Source organism: Antennarius striatus, chromosome 21 (assembly GCF_040054535.1).
Source record: "Antennarius striatus isolate MH-2024 chromosome 21, ASM4005453v1, whole genome shotgun sequence".
Classification (NCBI taxonomy): Eukaryota; Metazoa; Chordata; class Actinopteri; order Lophiiformes; family Antennariidae; genus Antennarius; species Antennarius striatus.
In genome coordinates, this window is record NC_090796.1 from 7,830,001 (window position 1) to 7,852,558 (window position 22,558).

Consider the following 22,558-nt stretch of genomic DNA (forward strand, 5'->3'; position numbering starts at 1 on the left):
ATCCACTGCCATCTGCTTCCATTTAAAAACTTTATGAACAGAGGAACGACACGGTCGAGGAGACTGTGTGATTCTGGCAGAGTTCATCCAGCAATTTAGAAAGTTTTGAATAACGACTCCCACCCCCCCCACCCCCCTGTATCAGAAGTTACAGGTTTAAGAGCCAAATTTAAGAGGTAAAAAAAAACCAAACGGCAAACAAAGTCAGCATGGTTTGGCGTCACATTCATTAGAGGTTTGTTGGTGTGGGGCTCATTTTTTTTCATTCTTGTCAAAACCGCAATAAAATGCTACAATGGGAAAACCTCACGGACCCTGAAACACTCCTGTGCCCATAAAATCTTAATCAAGGTTAATATGATGAATAAGCCCCCCCCCCCCGCACTGTGGCTCACAATATCACAGGCACAGTCATGCCTTTTCTCAATGAAGGAGACCTGACGTGTTATTTTAATCAACTCGGCCTGCCGGCATTAATTATTCACCAGGTTGGTGAATTGGGACGCCCTGAGGGCAGACAGAGGGAGGCACAGGGGTCCCTGATCCCTGAATAAAGGCGAAAAAACAAAAGGGAAGAAAACACAGAATGGGGGACAAGGAAGAGAGGAGATGTAGAAGTGGATTAGAGATGCACATCCTGCTCTAGTTTTGTTAGCTTTCAGTGTGTGTGTGTGTGTGTGTGTGTGTGTGTGTGTGTGTGTGTGTGTGTGTGTGTGTGTGTGTGTGTGTGTGTGTGTGTGTGTGTGTGTGTGTGTGTGTGTAAGTGGGTACCACAGTGATTACATGTCTGTGTGTGTGTATCAAAACAAATACAATCTTGGAAATGCTTGATCTGATTCCTGGCTGGGGAACCATGGGTAATGTAGTGCACTCACAAATGTTGGCCCCTCTCTTAGTCTTACCTGGGTTGATACCGCCCTAAGCGAGAAAAGCTACATATGCAAAGAGTGTGAATTGTGCCCTCCCCACTTTTTGTGTGTGTGTGCGTGTGTGTGTGTGTGTGTGTGTGTGTGTGTGTGTGTGTGTGTGTGTGTGTGTGCGTGTGTGTGTGTGTGTCTGTCTGTGTGTGTCTGTGTGTGTGCCCAAGCAGCTTTGAGAGTGATTCTCTCAGTAGAGACTGAGGGGGGAACAGAGTGCCCCCGCTGACACTCTCTGTGGGCTGACACAGAAAGCTTGTCTGAGGCCATTAAATCTTCATATCAATGAAAAACGGGGGGAAAAGAGAAGATGAGGAGAAAGGGATCGTCTGAATGAGAGGGGGAACATGATAGGAAAGCTGTGTTAAATGAAGAAGATACAGGGTGGAAGGTGAGGTGGCGGGGTCTATACAAGAACACATAGAGGGGAACTCCTCAGGGGCAGGAAGGAAGGATGTTGCGAGGGAAAAGAAAACTCTTTCCCCTCCAATCCACAGGACGATAGCCTCACTTGCCAGAAAAGCGTAGAGCGACACTAAATCAAACCAGTTAAATCATCAGTGCTAATGATTCTGTTAACTTGCGTCTCTCCCCTCTCGTCCTCCTCTTTTCCCCTTCACTAAAAGCCCTTAGAAAGGCTCTGCCATCCCTAATTCATTCTCTCAGCAGACAAAGACCGAGGATGGGGAGAGGAGGTGGAGGATAAAGGGCAGCGACTCACTCGCAACTCTTCCATAAACAGTTTTTGCCTGTAAGCGTACAGATTGTCTACAACATCAATGCTGTGTGTTGTTGTCACTGTGATCCAACACATGTCACGTTTTTGGATCTACTGAATGCTAGTTAGCATGTAACAGAGGTTATTCAATGCTAATGCGCCAACCATTATGCACTTAGTGCATTTAACATGATTCATGGGTAATTAGAACATAGGAAGGCATTTCTGACAGAACACAAATATGAGTAGATTACATAAATCAATGTGACACCAAAATGCTCATTTTATTTATTTTCCAAAACAGCGATTTTATAACTCTACCAAGCAGAAAAGACACAATGAATAACCTAAATGGTTATAATAATTACTGAGGAAAATGTATTTTAGTGCAGCGTGTAAGTAGACAATAATGGTTCAACACAGAACCCCACAAGACAACAACTAAAATAATTTGCAAACACCTTGAGAATGACAGAGTCTGGAAATAATAAAGTACAATTTGATACGACTGCACTGGAAGAAAATGTAAAATATGGATATTAAAATAAGAATATTCACTAAAGCATAAGAGATTCTCATATTCGCGCGTGTGTATTGTATTTATTTAAAACATGCGGTATTTATAATGTATTGACATTGTGATATTTTTCACAACCTTGACAGTCACAACTGTTATTTAACATGTTGTCTCTATCCCAAATACTCTGCAAATAGTACACAAAGTACTCACCAACTACCACTGAAGGCCTATCAAAAAAGAAACAAGAACCAATGCAGTCAGAGACCGCAACATCCCGTGACACCCCTGAATTCAAAATTTTACCCTGATCTACTTGCATAGGTCAAAGACCAAAGCTAGTGCTCTGACCTACTTTCGTAGATCAAAGAACTAGCTTTGATCTATGGTCTTACTCACACTGGCCTCCTCCCACATCTTTCTATCTTATCCAGTTCCTGAGTGTACAAAAGTTAAAATTTGACCTTGACCTAGTTTTCTCAAGGTCAAGGTCATCATCCCCTTTGCTGCCCGAGTAATGCTTTTTTGTTTTATCTTTCTATCTGCAATGGTCGCGAAGATATTTGGTGGACTAACGGACGGACGAATGGCCGAACACACAAACGCTGACAATTACAATACATCACCACTTTGAAGCAGGATGTACAAAAAAAGGTAGGGCTAACTTCAGATGGATTATGCTGGATTACAGCACGGACTCTAAAAACATCCTTGAATGACTCAGCAAAAGACAATGAGGAAAGCACTGTATATAGACGCCCTTAATGAGAAACAGAGTTTTTGTGTAACGCTAGCATGTTTACTTCAGTCATGGTTTTGAGAAGTTGTTTGGATGAGAATTAACAGTACACACAGCTCCGTCACAGTATACTGAAACACAAGTAATGTGCAATCATCATTTAGTCCATAACTTAGTACATTTGTGGTGAATTATCGCCGGGATTTACAAGAACAAAATGAAGACGTTGACATGAAGAACCGATCATGACTTAATTCTCTGTTAGCACCTTGTCATCATCCATGGTTGATCAATCACAGTGACACAAATTATGTTTACTCCTCTGGCTTTTCCTTTTGCGAACAAGCAACAAAAAAAAAGTGCCGTTGGTTTGCAACGATTTTGAGGAACTGACATAATAAATTCAACAAGCATCTCTGGTGGCACTGGTTCGTCCAGCAAATGTGTTCAAGATGTAGACAGTGAAATTATTTAATGAGCATTTAGGAGAAATGGATCCAGTTTGATATGTTCTACATGCAAATGAGGGGTAGGATCGCTCTGTTCTTTACCTAGTTTTTCTTCTTCCTCCGTGTCTCCCCCCTCCGCCCCTTTCTACTCTGCCTCCCTCGGCTGAGTGATAAAAACTGTCTGTTGGCCATAAATCCAGGGGGAGTCCTGACAGGCGTCCCAATAAAGCGCTCTATTTTCTCCCTGTTTGGTGGGTTTGTCAGGGGCCCAAAGGAAGTCAGATAACATTAGCAAGAGGAGGAAGAGGAGGAGGAGGAGGTAGAGGAGGAGACACCTTTTCATCAGTACTGCACACACACAAACATGGGGGCGCACAGAAACACTCATAAACAGTGTGACTATCCACATCTAAGCATAAAATACACACAGAATTAATGATTTGTGTGCCAAGTGGCCAAAACACTCAAACCACAGGATGGTGGAAATATCAAATTTCCACCGCGATAAACAAGTATTTTTAATACGCATCTTTTCAAGCATAAACAAAACAAATCCAATAAGATTACAAAAATCAGAAATCAAGTCAATGTTTTGTTGTTGTTTTTCCTGACCAACTATAATGTCTGGGTCATCTCATTTGTTTCAAGCTATTTGTCTATACGACTTAAATATATTTATCCTTGCTTACATACATGGGTCTGAGTAATGTAAGGCTTGACACTGGGTTGTGTTACCAAGACACAACTAACACGCGAGGGAAACGTAGGCCTATGCCTCCTATTCTGTTGTGGGTATGACAGTCGTATTAACCCATCTCTGTCATAAAGACACCACGTGCCAACATTGATTAGATTGTTTCTAATTAAATTCAATTTTAATCATCAGTTATGATATCTAAATCTCAAGCTGTCTGCTTTCATTTATTGCCAGTGGACTAGTCTATCATCACATGCTCTTGATATATGTTCGAACATCTATATAAGCTTATGCACGAAAAGTTAATAGAAAGGAGTGAGTGTTCTGGAAACAAATATCCTCTGGCACTAATACTCAGGTGAAAATTGGTCCCCATGGGCATCAAATGCTTAAATGTGCACAGCAGATCATGGGCTTTTGACTTCATTCATATATACAAATGAAAGGAAAAATGAGATACATGCTTTATGATCAGTGATCTCATTTCTGGTCTGCAACACAGGCCATAAATTTCCCTGAATACCTCTGAACCAACTTCACAGACTAAACCTGCTCCAATCAGCAGTAAGTTACTTCTGCTACATTAAAACTACACTTGACCCAGATCAGTTGAAGCTCTTATATGCATAGTTTAATCTTATCTTTAATATCTAACTAGTGAAGATTCAATTGAACATCCGGAGTCTCTAATGATCTCCTGTTTTTTGAGTTTGGAGGCCGACTTCCATACAATTCTATGCTTTTCAAGTGCTTCCAAGTCTTCATCACTCTCTCTAGCCCTCAGACTTCATTGCCTCCTTACATTTTTGTCAAATAAACACATCCCAACCATTCTCCACCTCTTTTATTGTTTCTTCATTGACATATGGGCCTGTGTAAGATTACAAGGTAAGACTTCACTTGTAGCATACAAAACAGAGAAGCCAGGAGCCTAGTGGATCACATGTGTGTGCCTTTAGTCCTGATTGTTAAAGAAGGAAGGAAATTCTGAAGAAATATTGAGAAGGATAGAAGAGAAATATCAGAGATAAAAATGAGCCATGGAGTCAAAGGTGATGCTGAAAGACAAGAACGAGCAAGAAAGCTTCAGTTCTGTTAAGAAGATTCCCACCTGGTAGCAATTTAGTTTCTGCCTGGTAGAGCAGGCCCTGGGAAGGAAAAATAATGTCTGCTGGGTTAGTGGTTTCATTTTTCAATCAAATAAATCACGAGCTTACAGAAAATAATTTTTGTCTTTTAATGGCCTCCCCAGCGTTTGAAGTTTCTCAAGGGACACCTAGCTTTGAAGTCTGTAGAATGAGGAGCGACCTCTCCTCCGTGTGTGTTTGTGTGTGTGTGTATATGTGTGTGTATGTGTATGTGTGTGTGTGTCTGTGTGTGTGTGTGTATGTGACAAAGCGCCATTCATTCCATTGCTTTTTCAAAGTCTTGAAACACAACACCTGAGGTACGACGGACAAAAGTAAAAGCCCTGTGAAGGCCTTTGCATGTAGCCATGGCAGCATATAAAACAGGTACAAATAAAGGCAAAGAAATTACAGAAACAAAGTCAAATTTGTTCTCTTGGAAACTCTGTACTGACACTTCATTCCCTTTAACTGTACAACAGACACATATGTCATATAAATCCGCTTAATCACATTACAGGACAAAGATTTGGAACACTCGTATTTTATGAAATTTGTTGCACTTTGAACTTTTGCTCATGAGCCAACGATATTTTTGGTCTGGAAACACAAACTGGGTTCCAGTGTGTAATCACTGTGTAAAGTGGCCTAATAAAACCCTGATTACGATATTTGCAGCTAAAGAGCAACGCGAAAGCAAAAAAAAAAAAGGTAACTGGCCTGGCATGCATACTTTTTAGCTGCTTTTTGTGTGAAAGAGGAACATTCAAATATTTTTTGGAAAACAGTTTTTGAGTAAATAAATTCTTGCTTGCTCATCGCTCTCCTTGAACTCAGTCTGAAGAGGCTAACTGGTTAGCATATGCACTAAAAAGCAAACAGGCAGCTATGAGAGACTTCCGTCTCTAATGTGTCCCTGCTGTTAGATGAGAAAGTCGATACCACATATGCCTGTTAGATGAATGTTTTTCCTTTCTTCCAGTCTTTATGCTAAGCTAACCAGCTGCTAGTAATACCATAATGCTTTGAGGAATTAACTCCACACACACATGATATCATAAGAAAACAAAACATTGCAGGTATTTGAATTTTTGATATTTGCTAGATAACATTGGGTAAATGATTGTGTGATTATTTACACTCATCACTGATTTCATTGGGGATTTATTTTGTGAACTCTTGGGCAGGTTTAAATGAAACAAATCTACTTTTGCAAATTATCCACCAACAATTTTCCATCCATTCATTTCCCTTGGTGTCTCTATCTGGTTGCCATGGGAATGACTGGTTTAGAGTTAGTGCACTACACAAGTGCCTTCCATTAACCCCACCAGCCTCTCAGCAGACTATTGCAATAAGAACTAAATGGAGTGGAGGGCCAAGAGCACTAAGATCTCTTGACTTTCAAGAGAAGCACAAAAACAAATTAAGAGGTAGCGCTGTTTATATTAACCAATAACTGACATTTAGAACCTTAATTTGACAAATACTTTTCACAATGCAAACATTCAAGAACTGTTTTTAAAAGAATGCATTTATCTCAGGTACCGCCTCTCTCATTTTCTTTGGTGCAGGATCTGGTATCAATCTGAGATTCTTTTGAAGGGGGTACCAGGGGAAAGAGTGAAAGGAGCTCATATTAAAAACAATGCTGTGTCCATTGTTTAAACTCATTTAGACCAATAATCCATCAACAATCAATGTCAAAGTCTGGAATAACCATTACCTTGATAAATATCCAGTGATGTTCTTCCTGGTTTGAGTCTATTTAGTCAGATCAACACTACCTAAATGTTGGGTGAGACTGTTTTAAATCGACAGCTATGTGCATTAAGAGATTTGTATACATGCTGTACATGTGCAGAACCACACAGAAAAAAAGAATCATGGGGGAACACTATGTCACCTTCTGTGCACATGGTTAAACCAATCACAGCAAACACAAAGAGACGTCCACCTTCATAATAAAGATTTAAATGATTCCCCTCAAACTCTTCCGCCTGGAGCTCCTCAGTTACTTTTAATGTGTATCTCCAAGCCAAAAAGGGCTGTTTTTAACACAAAGGCTATTTTTCAAAGGTTTGAAAGTTGCTGGCTTTGAAAGCACATCTGCCAGGACTCCAGTATGTTGGGAATGGGTGGGGAGCAGAGAATGTATATAGACATCTTTAGATAAGTAAACCACGTAATGCTCATCAGAAAATCACTCACTGTCCTTCAATGTTCACAGTTGTGTAATATGTGTACATGCACGCAGGAATGCATGCACATTGGCAACAGCCAAACTCAAAAGGCAAGAAAAAGTAAAACTTCCCCCTTAAAAAAAACATAAAGGGTGTGGATATTTCCCACACTTAATGAAATACAACAACAGGCCCTTGTCTTACACACCCATGAGAACATCAGTGAGAATAATCTTAGTTAATTTAACACAACTGCCCGAGTCAAACCTGCTCCCTCACGCTGTTTACACAACTCAACCATCAGACCCATTTTAAACCCTCAGTATGACTGCATAGATGTGTGGGTGGACAGATAAGCACTTGCTCTCTTCTTATGCAGTGTCTAATGTCTTTTGAATTGAGGGCAGGAGAGATAGCTGGAGGAAAAGGACGAAGGGTTGTCACCAGTGGGCGAGAGACAGAAGATGTGGGTTATTAAGACAAATGTCAGAGCCTAGGGAGGGAAAATAAATTATGTGGAAGGTGAGCATTTGTAAAGGGAACTGTTCTGAAAGGTTGGAGGGTTAAAACACACACAGAGCAAAAAAGTGACATGGTGAGAACGGGAGTTTGGCCGAGTGCTTACAGGAAATACTTTTGTTTGATGAGTAAATATTGATTCAGCAAAATCCCACCTCTGACACCATTAGACTTCTCCTTCAGGCTGTCTCTCTTTCTCTGTTAACAGTAAACGGAGACATTTAACCTATATTCTGGGGTGTAGTGTAAACAAACATTTTAAGAGACATAAATGAAAGCATACTGAGACAATTCCATGCATGTGACATCTGAGAGACAAAAACACATGACCAAAATACATCATTCACTCCCAACATCAGTGCATCTTGCTGCAGGTATTTCAGAAAGCCATTGGTCATTCATGCGAATCTGCTCCTGGTGAGGGGCGAGTCTGGGCCGGTCGTGATTTAAGATACCTGGAGGGGCCTTTTACTTCCCTCATTTACTCTCGATCTTTCTTTTTTCCTAACCTCCTCTTCAGTCTTGTCTCTCAAAGAATGATCACTTAGGGAATTCTTGAGGTCGACATTGTGTCCCTCTGATCAGTCACCTCCACCTCTTACTCCTTCTGTTTCAACATCTAGTCACAGACTCAGCAGAACAGACATCACAGCGTGGGACCTCACAATTCAGATACTGTGTTTTTAGAAAGTTGAATTGTAACCCAATGCTTGTTTCCTCCTTGTCTCCACTGACTGATACCATTTTAATAGCTAACTAAGCCCATTCTTTATCTGTGGTAACCTTTTCTAATAATGTCCAATGAATGATGTTCAAATAAAAAATATTTAACCATCTACCAACATTCACAACGTCAGTATGCATCACAGCATTGTGCTCATGAGTGGATGAAAGTTGTCCACATTGACATTTTGTCTACTGTCGATTAACAGAGCCAATCACAGCCGGTGCAGATAAAGATCTGTGTCTCCTGCAGCGTCACTTGACCTGCAAGCCTTGTATCCTGTCCCACAGGAGACAAATACCTGATGCTAGTGGGTGTGTGTGGGGCTTTTGTAGAGTGTGAAAGCTGCTGTGGTGAGTAACATCATGGAAGGATCAAAATTTAAAAAAAACAAACTAAAAATGAGTTTGTGTCATGTGACGGCGTGTGAGGATAAGAGTGTTTTTATTTGTTGAAGCATTAAAATTTGACGTGAAAAAACACAGTCCTGTTGATAACCGTAAACTTATCCTATTGGCTGATTCATGCTGATTTAGATTTTCTCTTCAGTCCCCAGTGTACACAAAACAGACTTAACTGCTTTTTTATGCTTGTGTTTGTCTGGTGCTTTATCAGGATGTGAATTGTGTTATGTTTCAACAATGGACAGAGAAAATATCCATAAAACCACATGCATGTTTGTGCCAAACTATATCTGACTTATGACACAAGGGAACTGTTTAGTTTGATGCAGGGCAAGAATGGCTTTTTTGTGTTCATTGTGTGTGTGTGTGTGTGTGTGTGTGTGTGTGTGTGTGTGTGTGTGTGTGTGTGTGCGTGTGCGTGTGCGTGTGCGTGTGCATGAGCGTGTGTGTAAAGCAACTCCAGTGAAAGTCTTCCATGGCCAAATCCATCAAACATAAAACCGAGTTAAAGGAGAGGTCAATTAAAACTTTGTCCACCTTTGTCCCTCTGTTGTGTGAAAACAACAATTTTGACATTTCACTGCAAAGTGAAAACCAGCAGACGGCGATCGGAATATAATCGATAATTTCAGGCTTCACTTTTGCTTCAATTAAACCAAATGAAAGAATAAAAAGCAAGCAGCAAATTAATATTGGAGTGTAAAATTGCCCATCCAAAAATCATCCCTAACAAAACTGCAAACTGTGAAAAAAAATTCAACTGGGGAACACAAACATATCCAACGAATTTAGTCCTCATTTGCGCAAAGACAATGTTTTTTTGCACAACCTCACAGCTATGACTATTTCCCTCCACTGACCACAGAACACTGGCGGCTCCAAGGAACACACTGCAGAGCTTCGATTTTGATCAATGACAACAAACATGTTACCAAGAGCATTTACAAATAAGAGAAAATGCTGCTCAATCAGACTCATCTCATAGAGTGGTCATGGAAGATGAGCGTCATGAGAGTTTTCCTCTTGAATCAAGCATCAGAAAAATTTTATAGGACGATTTTCTTTATTAATTAAAAAGCAAATTATAATTATGGGATTATTTTGTATACTATAATTCAGAGGAAGAGCCAAGCAAGAGAACGGGGCTTCAAGGTTAATCTGGCCTCGTACCCGAACTGTACTTGCAGTGATGATGATGAGGAGTTTTCCTCAGCTTACACAGTGAAAAATAACATCCACCAAGAAACAGCCAACTACTTTGGAAAGTCTAACAGATCTATATGATTGAATCATTTCGTTGTGATGTGTGTTAGCAGAGAGATTAATTAGAGGTTAGCTTGTTTGGAAGGTAGAAATCTCCAGAGTGTTCGCTCAATCGTCATTTGCATTAATTTTTTTGTTTTTTGGCTTCGTTCTCCACTGAGAAGCTTCCATGGTTATGAGGGAAATAAAATAATACAAGGGTAAAAATGGCCGCTTTGACTGCTGCATTCCTTGAGCAGCATTGCCTGGCTTGTGTGACTGTGAGAACATCTGTTTGTTGCACGAGATGGAGCAAATTAGGGGCTAATCAAGACTTAATGTGCACCTGTTCTTGAGAAAGCCCATTCAAACGGAGGGCTCTGTCTGTTTTTAATATGAGCATGTTTACAGGATGTCTCTCTGGAAAAGAGGAAGATGGCGACAGATTGATAAAAATGGAGCTTACAAAAATGAAAGTAAAGACAGAAAAGGTGTCTTTGGGTGTCTTTAAAAAAGAAAACGGAATACAAAACGAGAGACAAGTGCGATACCTGGCTCAACGGTTGAGCTTTGGAGTTTGCTTCAGCGACCTCTAACCCTTCAGAGGATAAGCGAAAACAGATAATGGAAGGGAAAGAGTGAATGGATGAAAACTGAACTAGAGGAACAACTCAAGCACAGCAGTGTGACATAAAGGAAATAAGGAATTATATTAAAATGGGACAGAAATTTTAAACCCAGGACTGTAGTAATCACAACTAAAATTTAAAAATTGTATTACTTCCTATCAGCTCCTGTGTAAAATCCTTTCAGCTCAACTGCTCTCAGAAAGAGAAGGACTATGCCTGATGCATTCAAGGGGAAGCTGTATTGTTGCTCTAAATGCATCAATCCCAGCACATAAGCAAAAGGGCACATGACACCGGAGTCCAGTCCACAATGTATACTGAGTGAAACAAAATGGACCAGAAGTACCTGCTGGCCTCATATGATTTATCAATTTACAGCCAACATCTGTTTTTTTCGTGCAGAGCGGTCAGGCAGGATGCACAATTCACATGGAATCTATTTATCTAAGGGTGGTTCATTGATTTTAATATTGCATGTGCTGATTGGTGATTTCGTCTTGTCTGCAGCACACATGTCAGAGTTTCTTTTCTCCAACACAGCCGCACTCTGGACAAACAACACTACAGTTTAAGACCTGTAGATTTTGTGAATGTGCTAAATCTTTTTCTGCAACTGAATTTATTAGCTTAGCACACTTTAGGGAGTTTCAGATGGGGTAAAAATCCTCTCTCTTAAATGCTATTACGATATTGTACACATTTAACTGTAACCACATGAATTATTTTCACAGGACATGAAACACAAAGGGGTTATGAGAGGCTGATACAGTCACACAAATACTATCAGATGAGCTACGTATGCAGAAAACTAACACAAACGGAACCGGGGTTTGGAAAGCAGGGTCTATAAAATCACTCTTTAATTGAATAAGAAGCAATGCCAATGAGGCATTTTATTGGCTTTCCTGCGGCCCAGTACCAGGAAACACTACAGGAAAAAAGGTGATGCAATGTCTTGTTTTCTTTCAAACCAGCATGTAATTTTTTTCTAATTTCCTTTGCTGGAACAGTTAAACCTGTCATTACTTCCTTGTTCTTTGGCAATATTGTGTGCCACTTACCTATGTAACAATTTCACAATGTTTTGGTTGTTTTACTACAAAATTTCATTCAATAAAACATTTATATTCATAATTCATTCATGTATTTTTTTTTATCATAGTCACTGAAGAATTGAACACAATACAAAAAAGTAGCCAGACCAGTGAGGTAAGTATCAAGGTATAACACCAAAGAACTGTCCTGATGAAGAACATGGCTAAAAAAGGCAATGAGCACAACTGATGAGCTCAAGAGGTGGGTCTCTGGAATCCTAACGATTATCCTAAAACAGCAGAATTCATTGTGCGCTTGTTATCACATGGTGCGTATAGGCCTGTAATGTGCTAATGCTGTCGCCAGCACATTATCTTTCCACTCTGAGGAGGCAGTGCACTAATGATAGCAGACAGGCTTGAGGTTAAGTGTGGCCAAGGGGCCCCTTAGAGAGGTGCCAAGAGAGAGCTGGTGGCCCCATAAGCTCTCGCCGAACAGAGCTCTCTTAGCTCCTTTGCACAACACAGCTAACCATTGTGCTGGGCTGAAAAAGCACATTAGCCACTCAGAAAAGAGCTTTCCCTCTGAAACCCCCTTGGACAACAAGCAAAGCTCTGCTTGATAATTCAATCATTTTCCGAGCCATGTGGGGCAGAACCTGCACAACCTCTCCGACCACTTCCTCCCTTCCTTCCCTCCCTCGTCTCCTCCATTAGGTAACGGCTATATTTTACACATGCCGTCATCCTGACCCCTTATCAAAGGACAATAGAGGAATGATGCCTGTGTAAGAGTCATTGACATTTGAATGTATGCAGCAGTTTGAGTTATGACTGCATGCAATGGGCGTTACGAAATGGGTATAAGATAGAGGTTCGTATGTGTGTGTGTGTGTGCGGGAAGGGAGGGGAGATAAAAGGAGGAGAAGGGGGTCAGCGGGAGAGTGGGTTGAAGGAAAGAATAGAGAAGCTGCGGAGGAGGAGACAAAAAAGGAGAAGTTCTTATCACTTTACCCTTGTCTTGACTTCCTTTCGAGGCCTTTGAAGAGAGCAGAAATAAAGATACCCGTGCTGTCAGATTAGAGCTATTCAGATTATGTCAGTGTTTACCCAACTGAGTGCTGCATGGCTGCTGGCGACAGCCTGCTGGTTTTGAAGTTGTTCTGGTCCAACGGCAGCTTAAAGCCCCCCCCCCCCCCCCCCCCTCCATCTCCATATATAACACCCATGCTGCAGAGGAAAGCTTTTCCTCAGTGTACATGTATGTTCCACTTGTGTGTGTGTGTGTGTGTGTGTGTGTGTGTGTGTGTGTGTGTGTGTGTGTGTGTGTGTGTGTGCGTGCGTGTGTGCGTGTGTGTGTGTGTTTGTGTTTGTGCAGATAGAATGTGCTCTTGTGTTCCTAATAGAATGTGTGATGTGTGATACTTTTCTCTATGTGTGTGTGTATGTGTGTGTGTGTGTGTGTGTGTGTGTGTGTGTGTAATTGTATGCAAAAGTGTATGTGTGTAGCACTCAGAAAATGGAGCCATCCATCGGATTATGGGCAGACAGCTCTTTGAAAAGGACTGCCTGTATTTGCATAAGCGACCATTGGATGGGGGGGGGGTACAGAATGACAGAATGCAAGAGCAAGAGATACAGAAAAAGAGGAGGAAGACAAGAAGAAGAAGAGAGCAAAAAAGGGGGCAGGGAAAGTGGACCACACATGCCAAGACACTCTTGGGTAAATCCTGTGGCTAGGATCAAGTTTTCTGGGCAAGGATTTGGCTCCAGGTTCCCTCAAAGCAAATGGAAAATAACAGGCTGCGAGTAAATAAGTGGCAGGGTAATGATAGCTCTGTCAAGTCCTCAGGTGGAGAAATGGAGGGTGGGAAGAAAGGACCGAATTAAAGGAAGGGAGGGAGAGATGTGGGGGGTGAGGGGAGTAAGGAGCAATTGTCAGCCAGATGAAATAAAGATTTCACTGTAAGGGAGAGGAGTGGACAGGGAAGAACAGATCAGGTTAGGAGAGAGGTAAAACCCATTTAGATTGTAGTGGGGGGGTGGGGGAATAAAGAAGGAGTGACAGGGAAGAGAGAAACAGAAAAGTGAAGAGGTCCAAAAACAGTGAAGAAGACATGAAGGGAAACGGAGAGGACGATGTTTTTTCTTCTGGGAGCCCCTTTTGGCTGAGCTCGCTGGTGTTTGGCACATGATGCCGGTACGGGACACAGGTGCTGCCAAAGCAATGTGTGTGTGTGTGTGTGTGTGTGTGTGTGTGTGTGTGTGTGTGTGTGTGTGTGTGTGTGTGTGTGTGTGTGTGTGTGTGTGTGTGTGTGTGTGTGTGTGTTGTGTGTGTGTGTGTGTGTGTGTGTGTGTTTGCTTGTCTGGGGCTCCCACTTCTCTTCCATCAGCACAGAAGGACTGCATCTCCACCTCTAATTCCTTCTGATTTTTTGTCTGCTTCATATTTTTGCTTTGTGTAGGTTTGCCCAATTCTTCTTGGGGTAAACATTTCACCCCAGGAAGAATTTGGAACGCCTTATCCTGTCTCTGCTCAGTACTCCTTTGGAATTACGCTAAATTTGGTTAATTCCATAACACGGCAATTCCACCCAATGTCAATGTGTGCCAGCGAGGAAGACGATAAGGCCTGCAGTGAATCCGTCTTCAATGCCGCTGACATGAGTTCACATCTGACCTTCAAGCTCCCTTTCACATGAACAAAAAGTGAAGTCTACTTATTTTTCATCTTATCTCTTGCAGTACAGAAAATAAAACTCCTCAACCACCTGTGGACCGTGAAGTAGCATCAATTACCTCTTTGAAAAAGTAAGACGAGGACAGACCTTCTGCTCATTTTTCAGGCTCCCAGTTCTCTGCAGTTAATTAAAAAGGTTATTAAGACGAGGCGAAGGAGAGTGTGCTGCCAGGTTGGATGAGTTTTCCACGGCGTGCATCCTCGCCATCAGGGTATCGGCACCCCTCAAATGGCTTTCCAATAATGACAACCAGCTCCCCGGAGGTACTGTTCCTGCCTCAGTGTGTGTTTGTGTGCATGAGTGTGTGTGTGTGTATTCTTGCCACCCATGGAGTATACTGACATGCCCTCTTGATTCCTGCAGACCACCGGGGCAGAGAGCAACCACCTGTCTGTCCAGGTACCAGCATACACACACACACACACACACACACACACACACACACACACACACACACACACACACACACACACACACACACACACACACACACACACACACACACACACACACACACACACACACACACACACACACACACACACACACACGTTGCCCAACATTATCATATCCATATTTACTCCTGTGTCAGTGCCTTCCACCACAAGCTGCTTAATGGGTTAAGTGACACACACTCGTTTTCTCGAGACCTGAAAATACCCTTTCATATTTCCCCTTCTGGCGCAAAAGTACATTCATAAATGCCATAAAATCCTCCTAATAAGTCAGAGGAGATTGCACTCGTGCGTTAGCTGTCCTACCAAATGCCCCAGTATCAAGCAATTACTGTCGCTGCCGAAACAAGAGCGCTCTGTAGGGAAAAGCCAATTAGTCCGCCACAGCAGCAGGTAGCAAGCTGGCTCCATTCATTATGATCACTCATAACAGTGTGTTAATGTAATAACACAGTGTTAAAGGTGCTGACAGACAGAGGAAGGCTTTAATGATAACAACACGATCAATGCATAGGGTGTTGTTGCCACATAGTTCCGTATTCACGCAGGCCAGTGGCATGAAGGATCGAAAACAACTAATGAAAGTTGTACACAAGCATGTGCGAGTGTGTGTGTAATGAACATGTGCTATTGGATATGAAGAGTATCGGGTACAGTGGCGTGCAGGTTTCGGATACGTGAGTGTGATCAATCAGTGGTGATAATATTCAGCTGGAGCTGCAGGCAATAAAATATCAATATCTGCAAATGATCAGCTCCGGTGCGTAACCTAACCTGATGATTATCAGATAATGTGATGCAAAGACATCACCCAGGAGGCTGGAGCTGCAGCAGCATGGAGAGACGAAGGGAGAGAGAGGACTGCAGGCTTCGATTACTCCTCCTGCTCTCCTCGCTTCAAATAATCGGGCTGTTGTGATTTTACAGAGGAGGCTGAGCTGAGAAACCGGACAGTTTCTCTGCTCAGGGTAGAAGGAAAGAGAGCGTAGAAAAAAAAAAACAGGGTGATTCATGCAGATTTGACGGAAGATGAGTTCAGCATCAAAAAATGGCAAGATCTGATTTAAGGGCTGTTTACTCAACATGATACACAACAAATCACATCCTTTAACATCTGTATTTTATATCTGCGCCGGATAAACAATTTCCACACAATCTACACATGAGCTCAGGGAACAAATAACACCTCATATAAAGGGAGGCCTTGGTATCAAGAGACCAAATGTCCTTCAATGTCTCATATGAATGTAATAGAAATTTGAATCATAACTGCACTTTGTGTTGATAAGAATTTAACAATTTATTTTCACGCGAAAACACGGCTTTTAAAGCTCCAAGGACAAAAGGACAATAATGTGGAAAAGACAGGCTGCATTACTCACTCAGCATAAGCACACACACGCACATACACACATGCACACACACACAGAACTATGTGTATTTAACCTGCATTGAAATTCATGAATCCATTGCAGACCGACTCTCCTGCCTCCAATCACATGTTCAATAAATCCGTCTCATTCAGGTCCCAGACAAACCAGCTCTCTCCCCCTCCATTGGTCCTCTCTCGCTTTCTTTCTCCTCTTCTCACTTTCATCATCCTTCAGCAGTGAATGGGGTTGGTGAAGGCTTAGCTAGTGTGTGTGTGTTTGTGTGTGTGCATGTGTGTGTTAAAATGTGACTGAGACGATTAAAGAGTTTGAGTGAGAAGCAGCGCGATTGAGAAACAATCTGTTAAAGGAGGACGTGAGGAACAGGAGAGAGGAAGAGGAGAAAGGGCTGAAGGTAGATGTGTTTCAGTTGTCGAACCTACGAAGGGCCAAGATTGAGACTGCATTTATTGTCAAGTGAGTGTGTTGTTCATCGGGAAGCTGGGGTGTCCCTGGCTCTCCAGTGTTTCCAGACAGGAAATGTTTGTCCACGGCAAAGGGGAAGGAACTTTGTCACCTCTCATGGCAAACACTGGGAGAGCAGCCTGTTGCGCATGCACACACATGCACGCACGCACACACACACACACACACACACACACACACACACACGCACGCACACACACACACACACTAACACACACACACACACATTTTTAAGCGGTGTACAAAGAGGAATCTGAGAGGTGGGTATATCTGGTATTGGGGAAGTGGGTGTGACTTGGCTTGGCACGAAATGTTCTTCACTTCCCTCCACAATGGCTGCCAACTCAAACTCCAGCAGATAAAAAGTCAACAGTCTGACCTCCTGTAAATGGGTGAGAGCGAGGACGCGCTCTGACAGGCCTGTCCACACCAATACACACAAACGGGCAGTATGTCTGCACCACAATCTTTATTCCTTCAGTTCATATTTATGCTGCTGCCACAGCTGCTGATGTGATTATCTGGATGTTTGGCATTGTTCCTTTGTCTGCTGTGAGATATTAAACTTAAGTAAATTTCAAAAAATTTTAGGGTTCTGATTTGCAATAGAAATTCTTTAACTTAGATAAATTGTGTTTTATAATTCCAGTCCCCTACATCTGAGGGTATGTTCAGAATGTCAGCTGTAGTTGATTTTCCATAGAGCAGCCAGTAAAAAAAACAAAATCAGGTTTTACTTTTTTCTGAAATTTAATCTGAGTCTGCCAGAGCAGCAAGATCAATTCAACGGCTCTCCAAAACAAACTAAAATGTCACAGAATTTCTGCGTAAAATTCAGAAACACTTGGTAAAATTTGCCGTTATAAGAAGCTTTTTTAGAAATTACTCTAAAAATAGCAGTCATCAATGCTATGTGCAAAAACACCAGACAAGCCTGACTGCTCCAATAATAACAAAGTACTGTAGTTGAATACATCGCTAGTTTCATATTCAAATGAACATTTACATATTTATAATGGTGTATTTTTAGGATTAAACCATTTATTGAAGTAAAGAAACTTTCAAAAAGAACTTTGAACAAAGCATCTGAAAACAATGTTGTTTATAAATCATTACACAAGAGAAAAATTCCTCTTTCTTGATGAAGAAACACTTTTTACCCAGTTTGACAGAAGTTTAAAAGCTTTTTGAAGGATTGAATTATTCAGTTGTCGCATTGAGTTTGTCTAAGTCGATAGCTTTTGAGAGATCCATTTGAGGATCACTTGCCAAATGTGTGTTCCTCATATAAACAACACTCATTCTGGCTGTCCTGCATCATTTCCTTGAAATCTACAGTGACACTTTCATGATCAGTGTGTGCTGATGTGTGTGGGCTTGTAAATTAAGGACAGTGCTGGAGGCAGCATAGGTCTGTGGGCATGTGTGTGTGTGTGTGTGTGTGTGTGTGTGTGTGTGTGTGTGTGTGTGTGTGTGTGTGTGTGTGTGTGTGTGTGTGTGTGTGTGTGTGTGTGTGTGTGTGTGTGTGTGTGTGTGTGTGTATGTGTGTGGCTTCAGCTCTCTGTTGACAAATACGCATGTCTTTCAAATAAAATTTGATCTGAATAAGTTGAGATTAAAGCAATGTCACATTCAGAAGTAGATGTACAAAATCCCAGCAGAGGGGCGACAAAAGAAATGCCACAGCTGCCTAGGTAAACCAGAAAACACACAAAAGAAGAACACACGTCTTCTTCAAGCCTATTACTCCAGTCGCCAAATATCAAGAGCTTGGCTCTAGTCCCACGCCTGACATGTCAACCAGTACAGAGCAAGTAGGGTGAAGTCTAAAGTTTACTTACTGGCTGGAGAGGGGGTGCTGTACCCACTGATAGGCAGTCCTGGCAGGGCTGGAGGTGACAGGCTCCCCAACATGTGTGGGAAAAAGTAGGAGTACGTGGGCACCGGGAAGCCGTTGAGGTGGGGGCCCGGCACCGGGTTGCCCTTCCCAGCCATGATGACTCAAGTCCACCTCCAGTCACTAAAAAACTCCTTATAAAAACCTAAAAAAGAACTTATTATGGATTCCTGTCGTGATTTAATCCCCCATTGAGACACAGCGTGAGCAGATATTCCATAAGCGTAATTTGTAAAAAAAAATCCTCCTGTAATATGAAACGTTGAGAGCCAGTGTCCTCAAACAGTTGGGCTAGCTGTCTCCAAGATGTAAATCCTGCTGGTTGAAGGAATGATTGTGCTTCAGTTGAATTAAGGAGGTAACCAAGATAAAAGGAGACACCAGGTAGAAGTATAAAAGACGGCCGCGGAGTGTTTTATCCCTCCTTTCTCTGGTATTTTGAAACAAGCTGAAAGGCCTTATTTGCAAGAGGCGTTGATGAGGCTGAAAACTCACATGGCCATTCCTTATCTTTGAGATGAAGGGGGGAGAAAGAGGACGGGAGGCAAGTTGAGTCAAGAGTAGGTGACTCCGATGACAGGGGTCATGAGTGATGATGGGGGGGTGCTAGTGGTTCTGATGTGTACGATCATTCTTCCGCTACGCTCCTGGAGAATGTGGAGCTCACATGATGCCAGACGAGCTCTCCTCCTTGGATAGACCTCCTGGTTGGAGCCGAACAGACTTCGCCTAAGAAAAGAAACACACACAGAGAAAGAGATTTCCATTTAGTGCTTCAACGGCGAGGTAAAGAGATCGTTTCCGCTTGTACTTAAGTGCTCAGGCAAAACACTCCTTTTACTTTGACACTAATTAAAGGTAATGTCTCATCCGAGTCTCGTGTTATAAAAACACCCCCTCTGCCTTAATTATCTAATGAGGTGTTAAAACTTAGAGTGGTGCATGTGTGATGTCTCCTCCCAGCTTTGTGTGTGTCATACGCGAACTCATTAACAGTGACAGGCTACAAACACTGAGAGAGACAAGGCAAAAAAAAAAAAAATGAAGACAGGGCACAAAAGAAAACTTTGCTAATTACACCACTAGCAGAAGCCAAAGGTGAGACCCAAGCCGCACATCCGAGACCACTGGAGATTTCTGCTGCATTTTACTTTTAAATTAAAAGCAAGGCGTGTGTTAACAGACCTGTAGCCACTCCAGAGAGCGTGACACATGCAGACAATTATACACCCACGCACACAATTATCTCTGCGGTGTTGATACACAAAAACCACAACATATACAAGAGGAAGAGAGAAGCTGTTCGTTCAAAACAGCTTGTCATAACATGACCATTACTTCTTTTCTCAGTGTAATGACCTTTCATGTGGCAGTGAAATAATTGCAAAACACACATACACGCAAGCGTGCACGCACGCTAACTTTCGCTCAACACTTGAAATGAAGGAGGAATGTGTCTTTGCATGAACAGTGTTGCTCAGGAATGTGGCGCTATTGCATGAATCACACCGGGACATCATGGGTGAACTCCAGCGAGGAGAGAGAGGGGTCAAGGTTGACATGTTTTTATACCTGCTCCTACTTGAACAGTATACATAAACCATCGAGATGTGAAAGGTGACAGCTTGTCTCTGAAATACTGGAGCCACGGTGGCACATTTTCCATAAACCTATTCTCCAATTTTCTGATTTGAAAAATACTTATAGATAGTTTACACCTCAGGCCAAAAACCTCCCACAGCCGCTGAATTGGGTTACATCCTATCAGACAGATATGAATGATGCACATGACTGTAAATATTTTCTGTTCTACTTAGTTAAAATTCTGCACTGAGAAAAATTTTAAGAGCTAAGCTACTGCTTATATTTTTGCATTCCAGTCATGGCACCCATTTGTACATTTACAGATAGTATTGCAGTATTTATTGTATTTATTTGAAGGAAGTTTGATCCTTTTTTCGGAGTTAGGAGCCCTTGCATTGTTGATATAATGTTCTATGGTGTAACTGTAAAAAAAGTCTGTGACTCCATAGGGGGATCGGTATTGTACCTGTGGCAGTGCTGCAACTACTATATAATATATACTAACTCAGCAATTATCCTGTCACCATATCACAACAGGAATGTTTGTTTATAAGGGTGTGAGAGGAGAGCACCGGCAGAGCCCTGATATGTCTCTTCATCAGAGCCACAGTTGATTTTTCTATCACGATCTCATATTTTTATTGATTGTTGCTTAAGTGCTCTCGAGCCACCCTATCACAATAGGCTGGTGTGTGTGGTGCTTATAGGCTGGGGGGAGGCTGGGTGGGTGGGGTACTTGTGTTCAGCAGAAGAGCTTTAACTGCATGTTTTATAAAGCTGAATACAGATGAATAGAGTTTGATTTTATTTGTGTTCAAAGTGCTTCCTCTGCGCTGAGTAGCCACCTATTACACCAAAAGAGACAACAATGGCCTGCGAGAGAGTACTTTCTGGTTTCATAATGCAGAGTGCAAATCAGCCATGGCCATTATGAAATGTTGTCTCGCTGTACTCAATGTCGCACTCTTAAGATTCATCATTGTTGTCAAAAACATACACTTATGTACTTTAATGACACATCCACACAAGTGGTTCTCAATGAAGAAACACGACTCACCGGTTGGTAATTGACCACTTCCTTCATGATTATCTTTGTAGTGTAGCTACCCATAAGAAGAAGTGCTGAGTCATCAAACTTCCTGGCACTTACACCTGAAGTGGTTCACCCAATCTTAAGTGGTGTCACAGTAAATAGACAGTGATATGATTGTTTACTGCAAAGGAAGTGGAGACAGAGGAAAGATGGAAATGAAGACAGTCTCTCATGTGGACATAACTGTTAAAAACACATTCCTGGTGGGGTTTTATACAGGTTTTCATGGAAATGTCACTGAGCAATGACACCAGTGAATATCTCAATCCTTAATTAATTTTTAATAAATCCTGTAATAGCAACACTATTGTCCGCCCCCATGCTGCCTCTGACTGGATTGGAATGAAGATGGTGTTCCTCACACAAAACCTCAAGAGCTTAAGCCAGACAGAGGCAGATTAACCAAAATCAGGAGTGGATAAAAATTTAAATATCAATCTTACTTTGATGTTTCATTATCAACATCGATGAGCCACAGGACGTCATTTATCCAATGAGCTACATCCATAGTCCATATGATGACATCATACAGTAAATCATAACCTCTGACAAGTGGATGATGGATGGTTTCTAGATCCATTGCAATGCAATCTAAAGTCATCATCAGCCTCCTCCGAACATTCTTTTAGAATAATCAATGGAGGACTGAAACTGAATAAACAGTGTACTGTATGTAAAAATGGGAGCCTAACATGAATGAGATGCTTGAAGCTGAGAGTGTGCTGACGCCCCCACAGAAACCACAAAGGAGTGTGCACAGAAGGAGAACATATCTCAGCACCTGTATAATCACTCTGTCAAAGAAAAGGACAAAACAAATACACGCTATCAGCAGCGCAAAACACAGATGCACAACTCTAAATGAGGAATCATGGCTCAGCTGCTGTTAAAACGGCGTTCGGCTGTGTCCTCTGATCCTGCAGGAGAGGCAGGAATCCTTGAGCTTGTACTTATAAATCACATGTTTGCATGTGTACATATAAAGGCAAAACGTATCAGCATATATGAGCATGAGATAAGACATCTCCTATTG

The 22,558-nt window shown here is 41.9% G+C and overlaps 1 protein-coding gene across 5 annotated transcripts in view; it reads right to left on the reverse strand.

The window, feature by feature from the left end:
- The window catches only part of raraa (retinoic acid receptor, alpha a), a 126,057-nt gene that overhangs the window by 48,966 nt on the left and 54,533 nt on the right, over window positions 1-22,558 (reverse strand). For all 5 annotated transcript variants that reach the window (XM_068305103.1, XM_068305104.1, XM_068305100.1 and 2 more), the window contains one exon: window positions 18,793-19,577. In XM_068305103.1, coding sequence (XP_068161204.1) covers window positions 18,793-18,946 — 154 coding nt within the window. In that variant the 5' untranslated portion in view covers window positions 18,947-19,577. The remainder of the gene's footprint in view (window positions 1-18,792; window positions 19,578-22,558) is intronic.